This window comes from Mobula birostris, chromosome 4 (assembly GCF_030028105.1).
Source record: "Mobula birostris isolate sMobBir1 chromosome 4, sMobBir1.hap1, whole genome shotgun sequence".
Classification (NCBI taxonomy): domain Eukaryota; kingdom Metazoa; phylum Chordata; class Chondrichthyes; order Myliobatiformes; family Myliobatidae; genus Mobula; species Mobula birostris.
Window position 1 is genome coordinate 42,874,770 of NC_092373.1, and position 22,753 is coordinate 42,897,522.

Sequence of the window (22,753 nt, forward strand, 5' to 3'; positions counted from 1 at the left end):
ATTGTACAGTTAGTGCTGGTTTCTTATTATCAAAATATATTCCCTTTAGGTCTATTTCTAAATCATCGATATACACATCGCATAGAAATAGTCCGGTGTTGAAATCTGTGAGACTAACTGATCACTCCAATGAATATCTGTAATTATTATTTATAATCTCCATAATCAACATTTAATATAGTATGTTATTTCCTTTCTAATTCCATAACCCTGCTTGACGAACTGTTTACATGTTGCAGGAGTTCTTATTTCCTTTTCCAATTAGCTCCCTCTCAGTTCCAATTAGCAACAAAAAATTCCCAGAAAGAAAGTTTTGTTTTTTTCTGCTCATCTCAAAAATCTAGCTATTTTACACAAGATCATTTAAGATTTATGTAATAGAAACAGGACATTTGGTTCAAACAATTCTTAAAAGCACTTGTGCAGGTAATTGAATCTGGAGTGACAAACAATCTGCCGAAGGAATTTAGCAGGCCCTGATGGAGGGTTTCAATCTAGCAGGCCCTGATGGAGGGTTTCAATCTAGCAGGCCCTGATGGAGGATTTCAATCTGAGATGTTAACAATCCCTTACTTCCAGTGGATTATTTCTATCAGGAATATCACCTTTACTCTTTTCTCTCTCACCCACTTATAAAGAATATCGGATATATATTTACACTCTTCTCTCAAATAACCTTCTCTTCTGGTAAGATGTACTCTTACCACACTAGGTGAAGCCGTTTCTTCTGGTACCTTCCTTTGATTTTTTTTAAAAAATCCTTGAATTGTTGCTCTCTGCTTTCCTTTTGTAATATGTTGTAAGCACTTAGCAGGTCAGTTTGCATGAGCAGTGAAAGAACCAATGGATCAGATGTTGCTGGTCATTGCTAAAAGTTCCATGTACAAAATCTGACCTTTGCCCAACTTAAATGCCTGCAAGGTCAAGACTCTATTACAAATGAGGAAGTCCAGAACCTGCAGCATGAGCTTTGTCGTGAGGCTCCACAAGCTGTTGTCCAGAATAGGAATATCCTGAGATTACAGATTAGATCTGGTGCAATAGAAATGAACCACTTCATTTTAGTGTTTGTTGTTGGGCTGTTTGAAAGGAACGTTAAAAAGAACGTTAAATGGAACCTTATTATATTTTTAATAATTTTGAGTAGTCTTGTTTATGCAACAGTTAGGATGTTTGGATAGAAAGGAATTACAAAGAAAATGAATATTGGCCTTTATTACAAGAAAGAAGGTGTATAACTGTAAAAAAAGGTTACAGAAATGTGGAAGACAGTGATGCCACATGCATACAGTTTTGGTCTCCTTTTTTAAGAGTAGTCATAGTCATACTTTATTGATCCGGGGGGAAATTGGTTTTCATTACAGTTGCACCATAAATAATAAATAGTAATAGAACCATAAATAGTTAAATAGTAATATGTAAATTATGCCAGTAAATTATGAAATAAATCCAGGACCAGCCTATTGGCTCAGAATGTCTGACCCTCCAAGGGAGGAGTTGTAAAGTTTGATGGCCACAGGCAGGAATGACTTCCTATGACGCTCTGTGTTGCATCTCGGTGGAATGAGTCTCTGGCTGAATGTACTCCTGTGCCCACCCAGTGCATTATGTAGTGGATGGGAGACATTGACCAAGATGGCATGCAACCTAGACAGCATCCTCTTTTCAGACACCACCGTCCAGTTCCATCCCCACAACATCAGTGGCCTTACGAATGAGTTTGTTGATTCTGTTGGTGTCTGCTACCCTCAGCCTGCTGCCCCAGCACACAACAGCAAACATGATAGCACTGGCCACCACAGACTCGTAGAACATCCTCAGCATCGTCCGACAGATGTTAAAGGACCTCAGTCTCCTCGGGAAATAGAGATGGCTCTGACCCGTCTTGTAGACAGCCTCAGTGTTCTTTGACCAGTCCAGTTTATTGTCAATTCGTATCCCCAGGTACTTGTAATCATCTACCATGTCCACACCGACCCCCCTGGTACCTTAGCTCTCCTCAGGTCTACCACCAGCTCCTTTAACTTGAACTTGGAGGCAGTACAACGTCAGTTTGGCAAGTTGATTCTGACGATGAATGACTTGCCTAATGAGAAAAAGTTGGATTTTTTCGGACTGAGAGGTGGTCTGAAGGCTCTTGAAAAGGTAGATGCAAAGATGTTTCTCCTCATGAGAACTGACAGCCAAATAGCGTAGTTTCAGAATAAGGAATTGGGCATTTCAGGCAAGGATAACAGAAATTTCCTCTCTCAAAGAGTTGTGAATCCTTGGAATTTGCTATCCAAGATAGTTGTGTAAAATGTATTGTTTAATAGAAACATAGAAAAACCTACAGCACAATACAGGCCCTTCGGCCCACAGAGCTGTGCCAAACAGGGTCCTACCTTAGAACTACCTAGGCTTTACCCATAGCTCTCTATTTTTCTAAGCTCCATGTAGCCATCCAGGAGTCTCTTAAAAGACCCTATCGTTTCCGCCTCCACTACCGCTGCTGGCAGCCTATTCCACGCACTGACCACTCTCTGCGTAAAAAACTTACCCCTGATATCTCCCCTCTACCTACTTCCAAGCACCTTAAAACTATGTCCTCTCCTGCTAGCCACTTCAGCCCCGGGGAAAAGCCTCTGACTATCCACACGATCAATGCCTCTTGTTAACTTGTACACCTCTATCAGGACACCTCTCATCCTCCATCGCTCCAAGGAGAAAAGGCCGAGTTCACTCAACCTATTCTCATAAGGCATGCTCCCCAATCCAGACAACATCCTTGTAAATCTCCTCTGCACCCTTTCTATAGTTTCCACGTCCTTCCTGTAGTGAGGCGACCAGAATTGAGCACATTACTCCAAGTGGGGTCTGACCAGGGTCCTTTATAGCTGCAACATTACCACTCTGCTTTTAAACTCAATCCCATGATTGATGAAGGTCAATGCACCGTATGCCTTCTTAACCAGAGTCAACCTGCATAGCAGCTTTGAGTGTCCTATGGACTCAGACCCCATGATCCCTCTGATCCTCCACACTGCCAAGAGTCTTACCATTAATACAATATTCTGCCATCACATTTGACCTACTAAAATCAACCACCTCACACTTCTCTGGTTTGAACTCCATCTGCCACTTCTCAGGCCAGTTTTGCATCCTATCAATGTCCCGCTGTGACCTCTGACAGCCCCCTACACTATCCACAACACCCCTAACCTTTGTGTCATCAGCAAATTTACTAACCCATCCATCCAGGTCATTTATAAAAGTCGCAAGAGTAGTGTATTGTTTAATGTACTCACTATTGAGATAAATACTCTTTGGTCTACAGTGCAATCAAGGGTTATGGGGAACATGCAGGAAAGCAGAGCTGAAACCAATATCAGATAAATTACAACCACATTAAATTGCAAAGCAAGTTCAAGGAGCCATATGGTTTATTCCTACTCCTAACTCTTTCAACATACTAGAGACCTATGCTCAATCCCATTAAACTTTTCTCTCATCTGGTACCTCGGCTTTAATCATGCTTGCGTCCTTCTTAGTTTTTAAATCAGGTTCCAGTTAGTCATTATTCACTCAATGTTACGTTATTTTTAGTTCTCCTTTGTATTTTATTTCTTTTTCCCATTAATCCAGTAACAAACTTCCTATTGTTGGACATTAAATATTTATTTACATATCAAACACAAGTTTGGCAACAACTAAATAATTATGTTGATTTCTGGGTGTCCCACTCTGGGAAAGATGTGACTGTTTTTAAGAGGATATAGAAGAAATATAACAAAATCATTCTACTATTGAGGGGTTTTAGTTTCATGGATAAGTTATTCAAAAGAAAGCTAGCTAGGTATCCGATAAGAGAATTCGGCAGCCTTTGCGGAGGGGGACATTGGGGTAGGAGTATCTTGATTACGCTTATATAGATTTGACACAGATTCAATGGCCACTTTCTATGCTGTAAAAAAAATCTGTCATTTTTAATAACTGTCTCTTCCAGTTTGTTTGATAGATTTATGAGATACTATTTCTTAAGTTTACATTGGGCTTCATCAGAGCAATAAGCAAAGGAACAGCATTTCATCATCCATCAAGGTATGTTGCAACCTGAGACTTAAATTGTAAGTTGAGACTCAATTTTGAATGCAATAATTTCAAATTACTAACCTTTCTATAGTAAGGCCATAAATTGTCACATCAGCTCAGCTGATGTTGTTTTATCCACTGAATGTCTCTTTTATTTCAAAGTTCCAGCAGGTGCTGTGTTCTGCATTTCACAGTTCCAGCATGTTGGATTTTTCAACTCCAATTACATGCCTGCAGACAGATCAGTTATGATTAATTAGCATTTATTTCCCTCTCTGTGAAGACTCTGGAAGCAATTGTTTCTTTTGAACAATCTTGCATTCAATCTAACCCTCTACATTTAATCCAAGAGAGACTTCAAGCTCTGGAAATCTGGAGCAACACTCACAAAGTGCTGAGGAACTTGGCAAATCAGGCAGCATCCATGGTGCCAAATGTCAACTGTTAACCTCCTTTCATAGATGCTGCCTGACTTGCTGAGCTCCAACATTTTGTGTGTGTTGCTCCTTTATATTTAACCATTATTGACACCCTATCACAGATATTCTCTTGGTTCATTCAAGCATTCATCTCTCACCACCCACTCTATACAATTCAAAACATGTTCGTATTCTCATTTTTCCAGTCCTGATTAAGGTCATTGACCTGAAGTACACCTGTCATGCTGAATATCCAATCCTTTTCTCTTTTCCTTCAAGTTAGAAAGCACTAATATAGCCTATTGACTATAATATCTCAATAACATTAGATAAAGAAGCAAGGAAGGAGGTTCAGTTTGAGCATAAATGTTGGCATTAATCATTTGAGCCATTTGATTTATGTCTGTGCTGTGGGTTCTGTAATTTTGAGGCTAGTTCCTTTTTATTGTTAGCTCAAGGAAATAGATAATGTGTATTGTAGGAAATCCATCATCAGCTCTTTACATGGTTCATTTATTATAACGCTATATGTTCCTGTGCCATGAAATCTATGTAAATATTAACTAACAATGAATCCAAAGTCAGTTGTGACACCGTCTTTGAATGAATGCTATCCATGGATTCATAGGTGAAGAACATAAAGTTACAGAAAAGGTACAACAATTTGTGGAACCTGACTCTGATATGTTAATTTCTTATGAAAGGGAACATTTTATAACCAATTTCCCCCTGGGATCAATAAAGTATGACTAAAGCTAAAACTAAAACTAAAAAATTGGGAGAAAATGCTCTATACTCTATAATTAACCAGTTATCACAATTATAATATTTGTTCCATTTGGAACAAAAATCTATTTAAAATATGTGTGAAATGTTTGTATAAAATCACAAGCCTGTTTCTCAACACATTTAAAATGACCCCAGATCATTAGTATGCTCTTTTAAAATTTTTCATTATTTACACAGAAAACCATTTATAATATGCAGTATTTGGGACTGCTAAGAATTAATGATGGACATTAGAATTTTTAATGTTTAAAAGAGGGACCTGGCAATCGTATAGCATAAACATAATTCTACAGAAAATGAAACTATGTCATAGTTCTTTATCAGAGATTAATAAAAAGATTTGCCCAGGTTTAAGAGATTTGTAAGGGCTCAAGTTTAGAAAGCTGATGCCACCAATTCTGAAATATTCAGAACTATCACTATACAAAGTGGGGATTTCAAAATAGCACAAAAATAATTATACAAAATAAATTTTCAGAACCATTGCTTGGCAAGTCACAACTTTTCTGAAATATAGTTATAAAATGCATACTTTTATTACAAATATATTAGATTACTACATTCATCTTCAAAGCTAATTCACTTGTTCACATCAAGTCTCTTGAGTCTGTTTAGAATGTGGATTACAAATACATTCCTGTGATATGAAAATGAGTTTGTGTCCACTATCAACTAATGAAAATATTTTCTTCAAATATGCCCCTTCATTGTACCACATGTCCTGTAAACTTAATTATTATTACATGCAAAATGTTCTTTCATATAAGTAGCAGCTATAACTAAGGATTTGGTAAAATATTAACAGTATTTGAAGAGTAACTTTTCAGTAAATACAAATGGAAAAAGAATAAACAATGCACGCAGTCCTCAAGTTATGTAAAAGTTCTGTTCCTGACTACTGTCTGTAAGCCAATACCTCTGTACCAGAAATGTCCGTTTTCTACAGCTACCCATTTTAGATTGCTCTATATACACTTGATAGAAGTCTTTTATTTCACTGAATTATCAGCTAACACCACCCAAAGGAATACATATTATACTCAGTCATTAATGAATAACATGAACCATTTTATTATTACCACACCATTTTGAAAAATGCTTTTAAAATGTAGGGGAAAATTTGCATAAAGTGAGATTTCCATAAGTCAGGTTATACATTACTCAGGATTCATAGAGTATTCGGCCCACAATGTTGTGCTGACCATGTAGCCTACTCTAGAAACTGCCTAGAATTTCCTTACTGCATAGCCCTCTATTTTTCTAAGCTCAATGTAGCTATCTAAGAGCCTCTTAAAAGATCCTAATGTATCTGCCTCCACCACCATCGCTGGCAGTGCATTTCACGCACCCACCACTCTGTGTGAAAAAAATTACTTCTGACATCCCCCTTGTACCTGCTTCCAAGCACCTTAAAGCTAAGTCCTTGCGTGTCAGCCATTTCAGCCCAGGAAAAAGCCTCTGGCTATCCACACGATCAATGCCTCTCATCATCTTATACATGTCTATCAGGTCACCTCTGATCCTCCATCACTCCAAGGAAAACAGGCCAAATTCACTTAACCTATTCTCATAAGGTACACCCTCCAATCCAGGCAACATCCTTGTAAATTTCCTCTGCACTCTCTCTATAGTATCCACATCCTTCCTGCAATGAGGTGACCAGAATTGAACACAGTACTCCACATGGGGCCGAACTAAGGTCTTGTATAGCTTTAACATCACCTCACAGCTCTTGAACTCAATCCCACGGTTGATGAATGCCATCACACCATACGTCTTCTCAACAATACTGTCAACCTGCACAGCAGCTTCAAGTGTCCTATGGACATGGACCTCAAGATCTCTCTGATCCTCCATACTGCCAAGAGCCTTACCATTAATATTATATTATTTCTTCAAATTTGACCTACCGAAATGAACCTCTTCACACTTATCTGGGTTGAACTCCATCTGCCATTTCTCAGCCCAGTCCTATTGACGTCCAGGTATAACCTCTGACAACTCTCCAAACTCTCCACAATGCCCCCCCCCAACCTTTGTGTCATCAGCAAACTTACTAACCCACCCTTCTACTTCCTCATCCAGGTCATTTATAAAAGTCAGAAAGAGGAGGGGTCCCATAACAGATCCTTGCAGAACGCCACTGGTCACCATCCTCCATGCAGAATACAACCATCTATAACCACCCTTTGCCTTCTGTGGGCAAGCCAATTCTCGATCCACAAAGCAAGGTCTCCTTGCATCCCATGCTTCAGTACTTTCTGAAGGAATCTTACATGGGGAACCTTATCAAATCCCTTACTGAAATCCATATACACTACAGCCACTGTTTTGCCTTCATCAATGTGTTTTGTTACCTCCTCAAAGAATTCGAATAGGCTTGTAAGGCACAACCTACCCTTGACAAAGCCAATGCTGACTGACCATGCCTAATCCAATTATGTTTCTCCCAATGCTCATAAATTCTGCCTCTTAGGATCTTCTCCAACAACTTGCCTACCACTGAAATAAGGCTCACTGGTCTATAATTTTCTGCGTTATCTCTATTACCTTTCTTGAACAAGAGAACAACATTTGCAATCCTCCAATCCTCTGGTACTTCTCCCATCCCTATTGATAATGCAGAGATCATCGCCAGAGGCTCAGCAATCTTCTCCCTCATTTCCCACAGTAGCCTGGGGTATATCTTGTCTGGTCCTAGAGACTTATCTAACAATACCTTTCAACAGCTCCAGCACATCCTCTTTCTTAATGTCTATACACTCAAGCGTTTCCATCTGTTGTAAGTCTTCCCCACAATTGCCAAAGTCCTTTACACTGGTGAATACTGAAGCAATAAAGTATTCATTAAATACCTCTGCTGCCTCCTACGGCTCCATGCATGTTTCCACTATTGCTCCTGGTTGGTTCTATTCTCACACAGCTCATCCTCTTGCACTTCACAGACTTGTAGAATGCCTTGGGGTTTTCCTTAATCCTGCTCACCAAGGCCTTCTCGTGGCCCCTTCTTGCTCTCCTAATTTCATTCTTGAGCTCTTTTCTGGCACTCTTGTAATTTTCTAGGGCTATAACAGTACTTAGTTTCTTGAACCTTTCATAAGCTTTTCTTCTCTTTTTAACTATATTTCTACATCCTTTGTACACCATGGTTCTTTAACTCTACCATCCTTTCCCTGCCTCAATGGAACATACCTATGCAGAATTCTATGCAAATGTTCCCTGAACATTTGCCACATTTCTGCCGTGCATTTCCCTGAGAACATCTGCTCCCAATTTCCTGCCTAATGGCATCATATTTCCCGCTGCCCCAATTAAATGTTTTCCCAAATTGTTTGCTCCTATCCCTCTCCAGCGTTATGGTAAAGGAGATAGGGTTGTGATCACTATTTCTAAAATGCTCTCCCACTGAGAGATCTGACACCTGTGACCAGGTTCATTTCCCAATACCAGATCAAGTACAGACTCTCCTCTAGCTGGCTTATCTACATATTGCGTCAGGAAACCTTCCTGAACACACCTAACAAACTCCACCCCATCTGAACGCCTTGCTCTAAGGAGATGCCAGTCTATATGAGGAAAGTTAAAGTCACCCAACACAACAACCCTATTATTATTGCACCATTTCAGAAACTGCCTTTCTATCTGCTCCTTGATGTCTCTGTTACTGTTGGGGGGGGGGTCTATAAAACACCTAGTAGAATTATTGCCCCCTTTCCTGTTTCTGACTTCCACCCACAATGACTCAGCAGACCATCCCTCCATGACTTCCTCCTTTTCTGCAGCCGTAATACTATCCCTGATTAGCAATGCCACTCCCCCATCGCTTTTGCCTCTCTTCCTGTGCCCCTTTTGAAACATTTGGCATATTCAGCAGCTATTCTTGCCCCTGAGTCTCCATAATGGCCACATTACCTCTCTATATTGAAAATACTCATCCTATCAACAAAATCCTGTGTAAGAGAAACAAAGTTATCTCAGATCAGTGATTCTATATCAGAACATACAAGAAAAAGGCTGTTCACATCAAAATTGCTGCCTGGCCTGCTGTGTTCACCAGCAACTTTGGTGTGTGTTGCTTGAATTTCCAGCATCTGCAGAATTCCTGTTGTTTGCGTAGAAAAAGGCTGTTGACGTGCCCCATTAACTTTTTCTTTGTCTTAATATGACGACTGCTGTGAAAGAGTTTCCAGCATTTTGTTCTTACTTTGAATTCTAAACAGTCACATCATTTTTGCTTTTGTATTCCTGATCATTGGGTATTATTAAAATGACAGCTGGAAATTTCTAGATATAAGATTATGAAATCACTTAATACAGCACTTAAAAGTTTTAGGAGATGATTAACTCAATTCAGCATTTATGTACAAACAAATTAGATTCTGAAGAAATATAACAGATTTTGACATTGGACTGAAATATGTGGATAAATGTGAAAGTGTAATAATGGCACACAGCTTTCAATGAGGAATTTGATAATATACCAGCTACAAACTTGGAAATCTAAAATAATTGCAGTATTGTAAACAGAATATCATTCTCTACAATGGTGTGATAAAGGAAATTTTTATCTCTAACATTGCATTGTTAGCTTCTGATAGATGTGACAATCAAAAGACAATCTGATCTCTGAGTATTTTAGTTTCCAATGTTGCTTTATGGACCTCTGCAGAAACCTGTGCATTGTATTGGAGAGATGTCCACTCTGTAATGTATTGCCTGGAAGTCGTCTCTCATTCCCAGTTAAGACATCCATTTTGTTCTGCTTGTGCATATAATATCTACCGTGGCTGTCCTAAACTGGAAAGGGTTACCTCCAATGGAAATGGAAGCTTGAAAGTTTGCAATCAAATATTCATTTGAAATGTGGTTTAAATGTAGGCAACCCCTCAATAAACCCATATTTAACTTTACAAATCATGCCAATATGAGATACAGATTAAAATTTAACTCTCATGGAATTTATGTGTCAGTATTTGCTTTAGTTTCAGCTTTCATTTCTTGACATGCACATACACTGTATTTTTTTTGTGCTATGGAAAAATCTTGATTTGGACAATTTTTTGGAACACAACCCACTCCCCCCCCCCTTCAGTAATGTAGGGTTTTGCCTGTATTGCCACCACCGTTACCCTTTCAGGTTTAAATTTCCAACCAGCAATTTTTGAGCCACTTCCTATCCAACCCGACTGACACTGGCTTAGAGTAGGCACTTTGTTTCAGCACATGTATATTTCCTCCACATGCGGCTTTGAGCACATTTCTCTGTCTGCTTGGTAATCCCTTCCCATGACCAAACTTGGAATGGTATATCAGCTTTGGGAATCTGGTGTTAGGCCTGCAAGCAATGTGGCCTGTCTAACGTAGCAACTTGAGAGTAACTGGGTCCTGGGGATTTTGGACTGGGAGAGGTCACTGATGTTGGTTCTCCTATCCTTTTAATGAATTTGGAGGATTTTACGGAGGCTGTAAAGATCTATAGCAAGACTCTGGAAACGTAGACCTCTTTCTGTAAGTTGTTACCTCATGGCAAAGGCAAACATCAGTAGTTAAATTAACCACTGCCTTCAAATGAGTAAAATGTGATTTGAAAATCAAGAACTTACAGGTATCATGGCAGCGGTGCTCTGTGCCCTCTTGAGACCTGGATTACTTTTTTAGATTATGAGGACACAGTCCTTTTTTATTGTCATTTAGTAATGCATGCATTAAGAAATGATACAATGTTTTTCCAGAATGATATCACAGAAACACATGACAAACCAACAGAACTACAGGAAGGATAAGCAAACTAGGAGTCCTCAATCAGCAAATATTCCCAATGAAAAGACACAGTTACAGCTGTAAAATGACCAACTATGAGGCAAAGTAAATTGTGAAGTACTTTATTAAAGCTGCTGTAGCACAAGCATGTTTAAAGTTTTACAGCGGATGTTCTGAGTTGGATGGATCTGTGCCTAATTTAAAAAAATTATGTTAGCTCATACTACTACATATTCGACAGATAAAATGACCATTTTTGTTGATTTTAGCAAAATACCTTTCTAACCAGAGCTCTATGTGGGCCATATATCTGTGGCAATGCTGTGTGATGGAGTGGTAGCTCTGTGTGACTTCCCATGTACCAATCTAAAATGCTTTACCACATCAGTGGTGAGAAGAAAGCATGTATACAGAATCATGTATACAGAATCTTGCAAGTGTTTGATCAAGAACTACAAATGCTATAAAAGTCTGCAGTAAGTTAAACAATCTGGACTTCGCCTGTATGGAAGGAAGCAACATTTTAAATTTACTGATTTGCTCAAATGTAGATTAGTAGATGCCTTGTAGTGAGTGAACAAATGAAACATTTTGTTTGCTGATGTATAGATTAGCTAAAACTTCATAGTTGAGGAACTCAAAAAAAGTTTCTGAATATTGATTTTTTAAGGAAGAATTGGCTACATCCACCAGAGTATGCAGTAACATATAGGCTCTAAATATTTGAAATTATCCACTGTGATATGAATCATCTCTGCATGCTAATAATAACAAAACCTGAGAGTAGAAGGATATTTAAAAACGCAAACAAGAGGAATTCTGCAGATGCTGGAAATTCAAGCAACACACATCAAAGTTGCTGGTGAACGCAGCAGGCCAGGCAGCATCTCTAGGAAGAGGTACCGTTGACGTTTCAGGCCGAGACCCTTCGTCCAGCAACTGTCCAGTTGCGTTCATCAGCAACTTTGATGTGTGTTGGTAGAAGGATATGGAAGGGCTGCAAAAGTCTTCCCACAGTCCTCATGCATGATAAATGCTGATGCAGGTCGATCCACCTTCTTTTCATCAATCAGGTAGTCTGAAGTAGCTGATGATTGCACAATTTTAAGACCATTAAAATATAGGAATATCTTAAATTCCAGTTGCAACATAACAGTGTTAAAGCAGTCATCACAATCTAGGTATAGGCTGATTCAATAGTTAACATTTACTCTACAAAATTGACAGGAAATAACCTTCTCTAGCAAGAGAACATCTAACCACCTCGTTTAGTACCACCACTGAATTGCCAATCATTAATATCCTGAGGTTTACTGTTGACCATAACTTCAAGTTTATCGTCAGCACAGGTAATACATGTACATCGAAACACACAGTGAAATGTGTTGTTTGCATCAACAACCAACTCGTTCAAGGATGTGCTAGGCGGGGCAGCCCACAAGTGTCCCCTGACATTCCAGCCCCAACATAGTATGCCTAAAATGCTCGGCAGAACACAACTTGTTTGGACAAAGGAAGCCGACTGGATTGACACACTATATCCTGACGCCAAACATACAATCTGTGTACCATTTACAGACATCCCACCTCTCCCGGAACTTCCGGGAGACTCCCGCATATTGATAGTGGCTCCCTGATGCCCGCAAATTATATACGATATCACGGAAATCAATTTTTTTGAGAGCGAGCGAGAGAAAAGCAAGAGAGAGCGCTGCGGGGGGGGGGGGGGAATGAATATATATATATATATATATATATATATATATATATATATATATATATATGGGGGGGGGAGAAAAGATATATATATATATATATATATATACATATGTTCCAAACAAATATAAAACGTACATCACCCCTGCTTAATAGGGGTCAAAATAATGACAGTGTTGCTCGCTGCGCTGTTTGCAACAGTGACTTTTCTATTGCCCATGGTGGGTTAAGACTGTGAAAGACATGTTGAGGTGAGTTTAACAGGTGTCATTCGTTCATTAGCATAGCTAACGTTATTTAAACTAGCTGGCCAGCTACTAAGGAGCTACTCTATTGCAGACATCCCACCTCTCCCAGAAGTCTCCCGCAAATTGATGGTGCTACCTCCCTGAAATCAGTTTTTGCAGGGTGGGATGTCTGCGTTTATACACTAAAGTTGGCGTCTCTACAACAAAATTCACTGAACGGTACCTCCCAAACCATCAATCGCCAGACGAAAACAGCAGGTGCATTGACATTAAACGAGAAGTGTTTTGTGTAGAACTGCTGCAAAACCCCGAAACCCGTTACGAGACATCCTGCTTGTTAACGAACTGAAAACCAAAGTGGTTTAGGTGTAGAATTACTTTTAATACATTTGAAAGTGTTATTGCAATCGCCAAATCTATTAGTTGTTTAAAAACTACGCATTAAGTAGGAAGTAATGGAGTAAAAGTGAAACTGAAGGTGGCTGACGTGGCGGGCGATCGCACCAACTACCTACGCCATTCTCTGCGATCCTCATAACAGAAATGAGGGTGTCGGACCAGGAGGAGGAGGCTGAGGTCATGTGACTGGTCACATGAGAAGCGACAGTGCCGGTGTAGGGTACAGGCGTGGATCTTGTGAGCTTTGTCGGCTGTTTACAGTCATGGCTGAACGCACTCCCCTGCTCAACTATAGGTTGTACGTGGCTCCCGATGCTGGCAGCCCCCGTAGACCGACGGAAGGCCAGCAGACGTCAGCTAAGAAGCTGTCCACTTTCTTCGGGGTGGTGGTACCCACCCTGCTTTCCATGTTCAGTGTGGTGGTTTTTCTGCGAATAGGTAAGTGCTGGCCCCAAAGTTTCTGCCCGACCCCGAACTTGCTGCTGTCCGGTTGTTGTTTAGCTCGGTCACAAATGGAAATTCCCTTCTTGACGTCAACCACAGTCGGATGAGACCCGAGGTGGCTCTGTTGATGCCTGACTTTCTTACTATGTCTATCATTGTTTTTGTTCTCCAGTTTAAGGATACAAATTCAAATACTCTCTAACTTTACTTAATACATATTATTTAGGGTAAAAGTTCACCTTGACAAAACTAAATTAGCCTGCCTTAAACAAACAATTAGTCAGGGTGACTAGTTAACGGCCCTTTTGAACTAGCTCGGTTCATATGTACGGTAGCTCACAGTCTTGCCTGCCTTAACTTTTGTAGGTGTTGTACTGTTCAATTCCTTCCTGGTTCTACCTACCCACCCACTACCTTTGTAAGCTCTCCCAGCCTCGCAGAGTTCTGGGAATTCATTGTTGCACCCCCAGTTTCATTGACCTGTAGCTTGTGACAGCATTGAGTTGTTAAGGTGACAAGCTTTGAAATTATGTCCCTAAAATTTGCCACCACAGTGAGTCTTATTATATCTGCCCATTAGTCATACGACATATGACTAGGTTTTATTTGAAGACACTTTCTGGGAGGGGTGTGGGAATTATTACATTGTGTTTGTACACTATCGAACACTCACCTGACGTTCTCTTTCAGTAATTCAGCCTCCAAAAGCATAGTTTATAAAGAAAGTATCCTCCTGAACTAGCTCATTGATATTGACTAATGTAAAGAAAAATCGCTTACAGGTGTCCCATACCAACAAAAAAGGATAAATCAAAATCAGGGGTTGGAATGGAAGTTTTTGCTTGCATGTGATTATCAATGGCCTACTTTGTTCTTTCTGCTTTAATGACTTCACTCTTTTAAAAATACTGGTCAATGCCCTGATTGATTTCAATCTTTGTTTCTGTTGCCTTGGAAATAGATTATTAATGCGCCCTTGAGTAACTGCGAACTATAACAGACTCAATTACTTGGAGGTGCATCCATTTTGACAGTCAAGTATATTGGAATTTCACTTTGACTTCTTGACTTAGTTCCTTATTTTCTCCAGAGCAATGTCTGGCACGAATGAATAAAAACTGAAAAGTTACTGCCCAAATAGAAGATGTGATTTCTGCTTCATGGTACTTTTTAATCTTTAAAAGGTCATGATCTCAATTTTACATATGAATTTTTCCTTTTGTAGAAAAGATAATTATGCAGATTTTTGTCATTGACCAAATTTTTGCTAACTATTTTAAAATTCAGCTTTAATTTGTAGCACTTCCCTTTTGGTAATAAAGTTGTGGGTTGGATTCCTACACAACACAAGAATTTCATTGCAGAAGTGTGGGATCATTGCTTTGTCATCTTTGGGTGTGATATTAAACTGAAGTCACATGTGTTCTCAGTTATTCCACAAAACAAAACATCTACCAGCAGCTGAATGATCTTCTGTTTCTGCACTCCAAACATCCATGTGAGGTGAAGATCCTAAGGTACTCAAATTTCCCCATTCAAGAAGACAGGATACTTATCTAGTATGCTGTTTATGGACCTTCTTGCATTAGCAATATTATTTGGTTGTATAGTGATCTGCTTTGGAAACTAGTTTGCCTTGTTCTATGGACAGTCTCAACAAGCATCTCCAAATAAAGTACTCCCATTTGCAAAGGCTCACTTTCCTACAGTAAAACTTTTTTTCTTCTTTCTTGTTCATGGCTCTGGATTATAAAGACATCAGAGAGCATTTCATAGTATTGAAGGTTATAATCTTAAATCAAATCTTACCAAAATCTGTTGTTGGATATGATTGGAGTCATTTCTTGATTTTTTTTTCTCCCAGAGACCTTTGATATCCTAATGGAGATCAGTGGGATGAATTTAATTCCCTTTGAAAATAATTTTTCCCCATAGAAATCTATGATTAATTCAACAATTCACCAATCAGTTTGTAATATAATGTTAATACAGAAAATGGATATTAATAATTTTTTTCCCAACCAGGTTCATCATGATACATAGCAAATGTATTTTCTTGTTTAATAACAGCCTTTATTTTTTAAATTAAAGGTTTTGTTGTTGGTCAAGCAGGACTGTACCAGACTATCCTTATGTTCATTGTGGCATATCTCATCATAAGCATGACTGTGTTATCAGTGTGTGCTATCTCCACAAATGGTGCATTGGATGCTGGTGGTGCCTACTGTATCCTTTGTGATATTTATAAAATCATTAGCTTTAAATACTGTTGTTTAGTAATTTACCAAAATAACATTTTGCAGCATCTGGATTTAAGAGTTTCAGTTGTATTAATATTTAGAAATAGCAATGTCAATATTTAAAAATGGTGATGATTAACAATTCTGAAAATAATTATTTAATATGTCAAAGGTCATTGAGATTGCCCACTCCATTGAATCCCACTGTAATTTTAAAACTTTAGCTAGTTAGCCATCCTTCTAAATGGAATGGAAGCCAACTTATTGAGATTTATCTTCATGTTTCAACCCTTGAAGCCCTCGTATTGTGAATGCAGTGTCCCAAACAAGATCAGTTATTTGTACAGAAGCTTATGCCTTGATGAGTTTAGTTACTTTCATGAGGGTTGCTTACTTAAATCTATGCTGTCTACCAGTCTGTTTATATTTAATGCCACTTATCCCAGTGTCGTGGCAGAGACCAAGAGAAATAGGAGAAATAAAATTGTATTTCTCAACAAAAGGCATATTAACTGCCCTCAACTTCCACAAACAAATCAGAATATTTTTTCCTTCACCTCTTCTGCACTCTAACGTGACAGAATGAACCAATCCGTTCAGCCTGAGAATGCTAGGTATTGCTTATAAATGATGTGCTGCCAAGAAAAATGTGTGCACTTTTAAAACTTCACTAACATGGTTCTCATTTTTAGATTCAATATTTCTGAATTTTCCTCACTGTGCAAGCCAACTTTGTGGTCTGTTTTGACTCCTTCCTTTGTGCACCAGTGTCAAGTCAATACACCAATGTCATATGGGGCAGAATATAAATTAAATATACCAGCATTATTGTGCATTGCACTTGCAGAAGGTAACCACATCTGACTTCATCAAACAAGCCTTGTTTTAGTATCAAATACAGACTATATTGATTGCAAATAATCATAGGATTTTCAAAAGATGTTGCTGCTTTTCCTTAATGTTGTGGCCAGATATGATCAGTCGAGCTTTGGGCCCGGAGTTTGGGGGCAGCATTGGAGTCATGTTCTTCTTAGCAAATGTATGTGGGAGTGCCCTTTACGTCCTGGGTCTTGTTGAATCTATTGTTGATAATTTTGGTTTGCCACTTGGTAAGCAATTTAGATTAATTCAACTTTCTTTTTGTTTCTGCAAATGCTATCGTCTTAATTTTAGGGGATTATTTACACATTTGTTGGCAAAAAAATAAAACAGGGATTAATGTACTGTAATAGAAAATGAACAACATATTTATCATTAAAAATGACTGTAGCTTTAAACAGACCTACTAAGAGATCCAGAGATTTTATTTCCCTGCTGTTGTACCAAATTAAAAAAGATTTTTTTTCTGTAAATATTATATTGCTCCTGATAAATTTTATGATTTTTGTAGATTCAAGGATGAGCCTTGAACTAGGAAGCCAGTGATGTAAGACAAACAGGCCCTTCAGCCCAAAATGACAGTACCTGCATGTGCTAATCCCATTTACTACACTTGGTGTGGAAATGTATCTTTGTGATAAGGATGTCAAGTAGCTTGTCACATTGCAGGAGCATGTGTGGGATCTTTAAGGAAGTGAATAATGGTAGAGAGATACAAGAGACACTACAGATGCTGGAAACCTGGAGTAATGTGCACAAAAATGAGGAACTCAGCAGGTCAGGCAGCATCTATGGAGGCAAATAAATAGTTTTTGTTTCAGACAGGGACTTTAATCAAGACTGGAGGGGAACGGGGCAGAATAAAAGGGTGGGAGGAGGAGGAATACAAACTGGTAGGTAATGTGTAAATCCAGGTAAGGGAGGAAAGGCAGGAGGGTAGGGATGGAGAAGAAAAGGGAGAAGCTGGGAGATAACAGATTCAGATTTGTGTGTCACCTGCACATTGAAAAGTACAGTGAAGTGCATCATTTGTGTTGACCGTCAACATTCAAGGATGTGCTGGAGACAGCCCACAAGTGTTGCCACATATTCTGGTGCCATCATAACGTGCCCAGAAGGCTTGTCGGAACAATATGACACAACAAAACCGAATACAGCAAGCAGCAAAACAAACCCCGTTCTTCCCTCCAACCGACTCATTCCGACAGCCCTCCAACTTCAGGATGGGTCTCCAGGCTTTGACTTCCAGACTTCTGATTGACCTTAGGACTTTGATCTTTGGTATTGACGACTGTACTAGCTGATGGCAGGATCGCGAGGTCCAGACTTGTCCACTAAGTTACCCTCATGTCTACTGGTTAGTTGGATGTCCAATCCTGGAACAGCCTGTCATCTACGGATGTCCTTCATCACCTCTCCCTGTGGCTCACCTTCAAGCGCAGAGCGCAGGTCTAGATTCCAGGTGTCCCCTTGGCTCAGTGCTCACGTCGCTCACCAGGGCAGAGTGGAGGCCTGGATTTCAGATGTCCTTCATCACCCATCCATGTCACTGGACTTCAGATGCAGAGTAGATGCTGACCTGTAACTCCTCCACATCCCTGATCCAAAACCCTAATCTGACCTATAACTCCCTGAGCCCCTAAACCATCGCTATGAACAAAAAAAAACTGTGGCTAAGTCAGGGGTCAGCAACCTTTTAGCCTCTGTGGGCCGGATCGCGTATTAATGAGCGGATGGTGGGCCAGATAAATGCCATAAAAAACTTGGAATATGGGAATTATCCATTTAAATACATCTAGTTATGTTTTGCCTCAAATTAAGGAATAATGCATGCTAGAAAATAATTTGTGCTTAAGGTTGCCTACCCCTGCTTTGGCCTTGACAGAGGCTGCAGCTCGGTGTCACCTTGACCAGAAGGAAGAGGCAGAGGGCTAAAGGAGGGATCTGATTGGAGAAGACCAGAGGCCATGGAAGTCACGAACTAGAGGGAAGAAGGTGAAAGTGATGGGCAGGTCATTGGGGAAGAGGAAGAGAAGGGGAAGAGAAGGAGGTCACAGGGGAAAACGGGATGTGGGAAACAGCAGTGGTTACTGGAAATTAGAGCAATAATGGAGAGATATTACCTTGCATTCCACAAAGGAGAAGCTTTTGTTTTCAGTTTAACATTCATTTGAAACAAGCAATTAATTTCAAAAATTTCCCTGCACGTTGTGAGCAAGTGAATCCTTACTCTTCTGAAAGCCAAACTGCAACCTTCAGTGTGAGCCCCTTTGAAATAGTCTCAAATCAGTACATCAGTGAGAATTTTCTCTACCTTCTTTCTAACATCTGAAAAATGTACGTACTGTAAATTACTTCCTGATCCTGAGATTAAATATGCAACTTGTATATGTAAGCAACACACATCAAAGTTGCTGACGAAGGGTCCCAGCCTGAAACGTCGACTGTACCTGTTCCTAGAGATGCTGCCTGGCCTGCTGCGTTCACCAGCAACTTTGATGTGTGTTGCTTGAATTTCCAGCATCTGCAGAATTCCTTGTGTTTGTGAACTTGTATATGTACTTGTGTTGTTCTGTTGAGTCCAGCTAATGTCCTAATAAACCCATGGGGCACTTTCATCCAGGACTTCTAACTTTGATCCTGGTGTGATTCCTATGTTACGAGGGGATTGAACCCAACAGTCTCTCTTCAATATTGCAGCAAGTCTGTGAAGAATACAGTGATTCTGGTTCATTGGACTGTTGCTTTAATTGGGGCAAACACTTATTTAGGACAACTCTTTAAAGAACAAAAACTAACCAAGAAAATAGGATTCACTTCATTTATTTGGGACAAAATGGCAACTACTGTCAGCTGTGTACACTTGTGTGGCCGTTAGATAATGCACCTTGTTTTTAGAGCGAATAGTTTTTAAGTAGCATCAGTTGCTTGTATTATGTTATCCATTTGGGCTAATAGCTGATTCAAAAAAGCAGTGATTTTTTTTTTGATTATTTTTTATTTTGACTTCGAAAGATTACAGCACCACTTCCTGCAGAAAGGCAAAAAAGGCAATCCATTATCTGCACTAGGTGTCTGCCCTGATTTTGGTCATTTACAGTCAATCAAAATAACACATCAGCATTAAGTGGAAGAATTCCTCCATGAATAACTATTAGAAACTAATACAATTTTATAGTCCTGTAGTATTGGTAGTGTTCTGATTTGTTTTAAATACATTTGTTACTCAGTTAAGCAGTAGTCTGCCCTTTTTTATATACACACACACACACACACACACACACACACACAAGTTTCCATGAAACTTTTGCTAATTGGGCCAAAATGTACTAATTCTGATGTGTCCCAATTAACCAGAATCCACTGTGTCAGTTTTCCAATAACCTCTGGAATTTGAATAAATTAGTTACTCAACACGGATTTCAAAGACGTTGTTTCCAGATGTTTTGTGGAGTTGCCAGTGGTCACTCCATTTTAACTTTCTTTTCACGTGGGAAGAACAACTCTAATTGGCTCATTACCACATTGGAATAAGCAAAGTGCCCTTATAAACATATGCCTGCCTGCCTGCTCTACAATTTACTGCTGTGAAGCCTAGTGGTTTTTTCCTGTACGGAACAGGTGTGAATTACATGACCTACGAGAGATGTCCCATGCATTCATAGTGGATGCCAGCGCTAACTAGACAATATCCTTGTGGACCCCTGCATCCACATGCATTGCTCGTGCCACTGTTTGTCCCACGCCCAATTAGAGAGGAGGTGACGTAGCATCCACACCAGGACCACCAGACTCGAAATAGTTACTTTCCCCAGGCATTAAATCTGTTCAACACCTTCACCATTTCTCTATTATTTCCCCTCATTCTCTTTATGTACAGCCTTGCGTTACTTTATGGACATACAATCAATCTGTATATAAACTAAGTTGTGCAGATGTACTTATTGTTTATTTTTGAATTATTGTTGTGTTCTTGTATTTTTTTGTGCTGCATCAGATCTAGAGCAACAATGATTTTGTTCTCCTTGTGCTTGGGTACAGAAAATGACATTAAACATCCTTAATCTTAAATAGCATTGACAAAGGAATTACAGGAACAATATTTAACGGAACTAAAGAATTCGGCAGTGGTCTGTATCATATGTTAAGATGTAGTTCCTTTTATGTGAAAGTGGGTTGCTAATTGAAACATCTGGTTTTTACAGGGCAAACCACAAGAAGTGGCATTCAAGTTCTTCCTCAATCGTACTGGTATGAACTTCTCTATGGCACAGTGATTCTCATCTTCTGCCTTCTTGTGTGTTTGGTTGGAGCTGATATCTATGCCAAAGCTACCTTCGTAATTTTCATCATTGTTATAGTGGTGCTCGGCACAATATTTATTAGCTTTTTTGCAGTGGCACCTAGATCTATTAATATTACAGTGACATCAGGGAATATCACAGAATTTCGAGAGGGTTTATTTACTGGATTTAATCTGTCAACTCTAAAGAGCAACCTTCCATGTAAGTTGATGCAAAAACTACTCGTAATGAAAATTGATGAATTCTAAAGGCCATTGTTGACTTAATTGTGTATATTTCAGTTTACTAATTGCCAAAATTTTAAAATTAATCTTGCATGTAAACATGTATTTAATGTAGGCAATTAATTTACATTTGCTTAAATATTTCTGAATTTTGATAGCATTTTGCTCAGAACCTTACTGGTTTTTAAGTATCAAATTCACTGGTCACAAGATTTTTGGGGAGAGTTAGATTTGTATATGTTTTCTGGATTTTGCTTTTCTGTGGTCAGCTATTCATTGAGCAACGACTAATTTTACTTAAGATTGTTTCCATAAGATTGGATGCTATCTACATGAGAAAGTTAGGGATGCAAACTCATTCCAATTTGCTATTAACCTGATGTTGATTGACTTTATGTTTTTGTTATTGCTAAGTCATGAAATCACTTAACATAGAGTTGGGTCAACTTCACGAGCAGGAAGCTTAAGAAATGTGCTGCTAATATTCTTGAGGTTTTTTTCTGATCATGCCGAAATTGCGTGGGAAGATTGCCATGAAATGAAGAACAGACAGCGACTTCCTTTTTCCATGTATGACGGACTCCAATTGCTCTATATTGTTTAGGCCTATACTATTATTCACATTTTTAAAACCCGCGGAGGGGTCAGGGACTAGGAAGCAATCGGGCTGTGCGTAGACCAGAAAAACTATCAAGTGAGCTGAACGTGAGGGAGCCTACATGGCAGGAAATCCAGGACATCATCCGGAAAGCTAAAGCATCAGCTGCCCCAGGCCCAAGCGGCATACCTTATAAGGTGTATAAGAAATGCCCAAAGCTACTTCGGAGCTGTGGAAGGTCATGAGAAAGATCTGGGCCAAAGGTACTATTCCATCAAGATGGAAATTGGTAGAGGATGCTTTATTCCAAAGGAAGAGGTTTCTTCCACAATTGTCCAGTTTAGGACAATTTCTCCCCTGGATGTGGAATGTGAGATTTTCTTTTCTATGATCGCAAGAAGGCTGACTTCTTACATGACGCAGAACTGCTATAGCAATACATTCATCCAGAAAGGCGGTATTTCAGGCTTTTCGGGGTGTCTGGAACACACCTCAATGATTAGCCATTTGATCCGTGAGGCCAAGCAGAAAAAAGGCGACCTAACAGTTGTCTGGTTAGACCTCGCGAATGCCTACGGGTCTATTCCACATGACCTCATCCTAGAAGGACTCGACCACTACTACATCCCAGTGGCTATTCGAGACATGATCACCAGCTACCT

The 22,753-nt window shown here is 39.4% G+C and overlaps 1 protein-coding gene across 1 annotated transcript in view; it reads left to right on the top strand.

The window, feature by feature from the left end:
- The first annotated feature begins 13,564 nt into the window (after nt 1-13,564).
- Nucleotides 13,565-22,753, top strand: part of LOC140196302 (solute carrier family 12 member 9) — a 131,754-nt gene continuing 122,565 nt past the window's right edge. The window contains exons 1-4 of the mRNA XM_072255273.1: nt 13,565-13,840; nt 15,938-16,072; nt 17,058-17,195; nt 21,171-21,470. Of these exons, the coding sequence (XP_072111374.1) occupies nt 13,597-13,840; nt 15,938-16,072; nt 17,058-17,195; nt 21,171-21,470 (817 nt within the window). The 5' untranslated portion in view covers nt 13,565-13,596. The remainder of the gene's footprint in view (nt 13,841-15,937; nt 16,073-17,057; nt 17,196-21,170; nt 21,471-22,753) is intronic.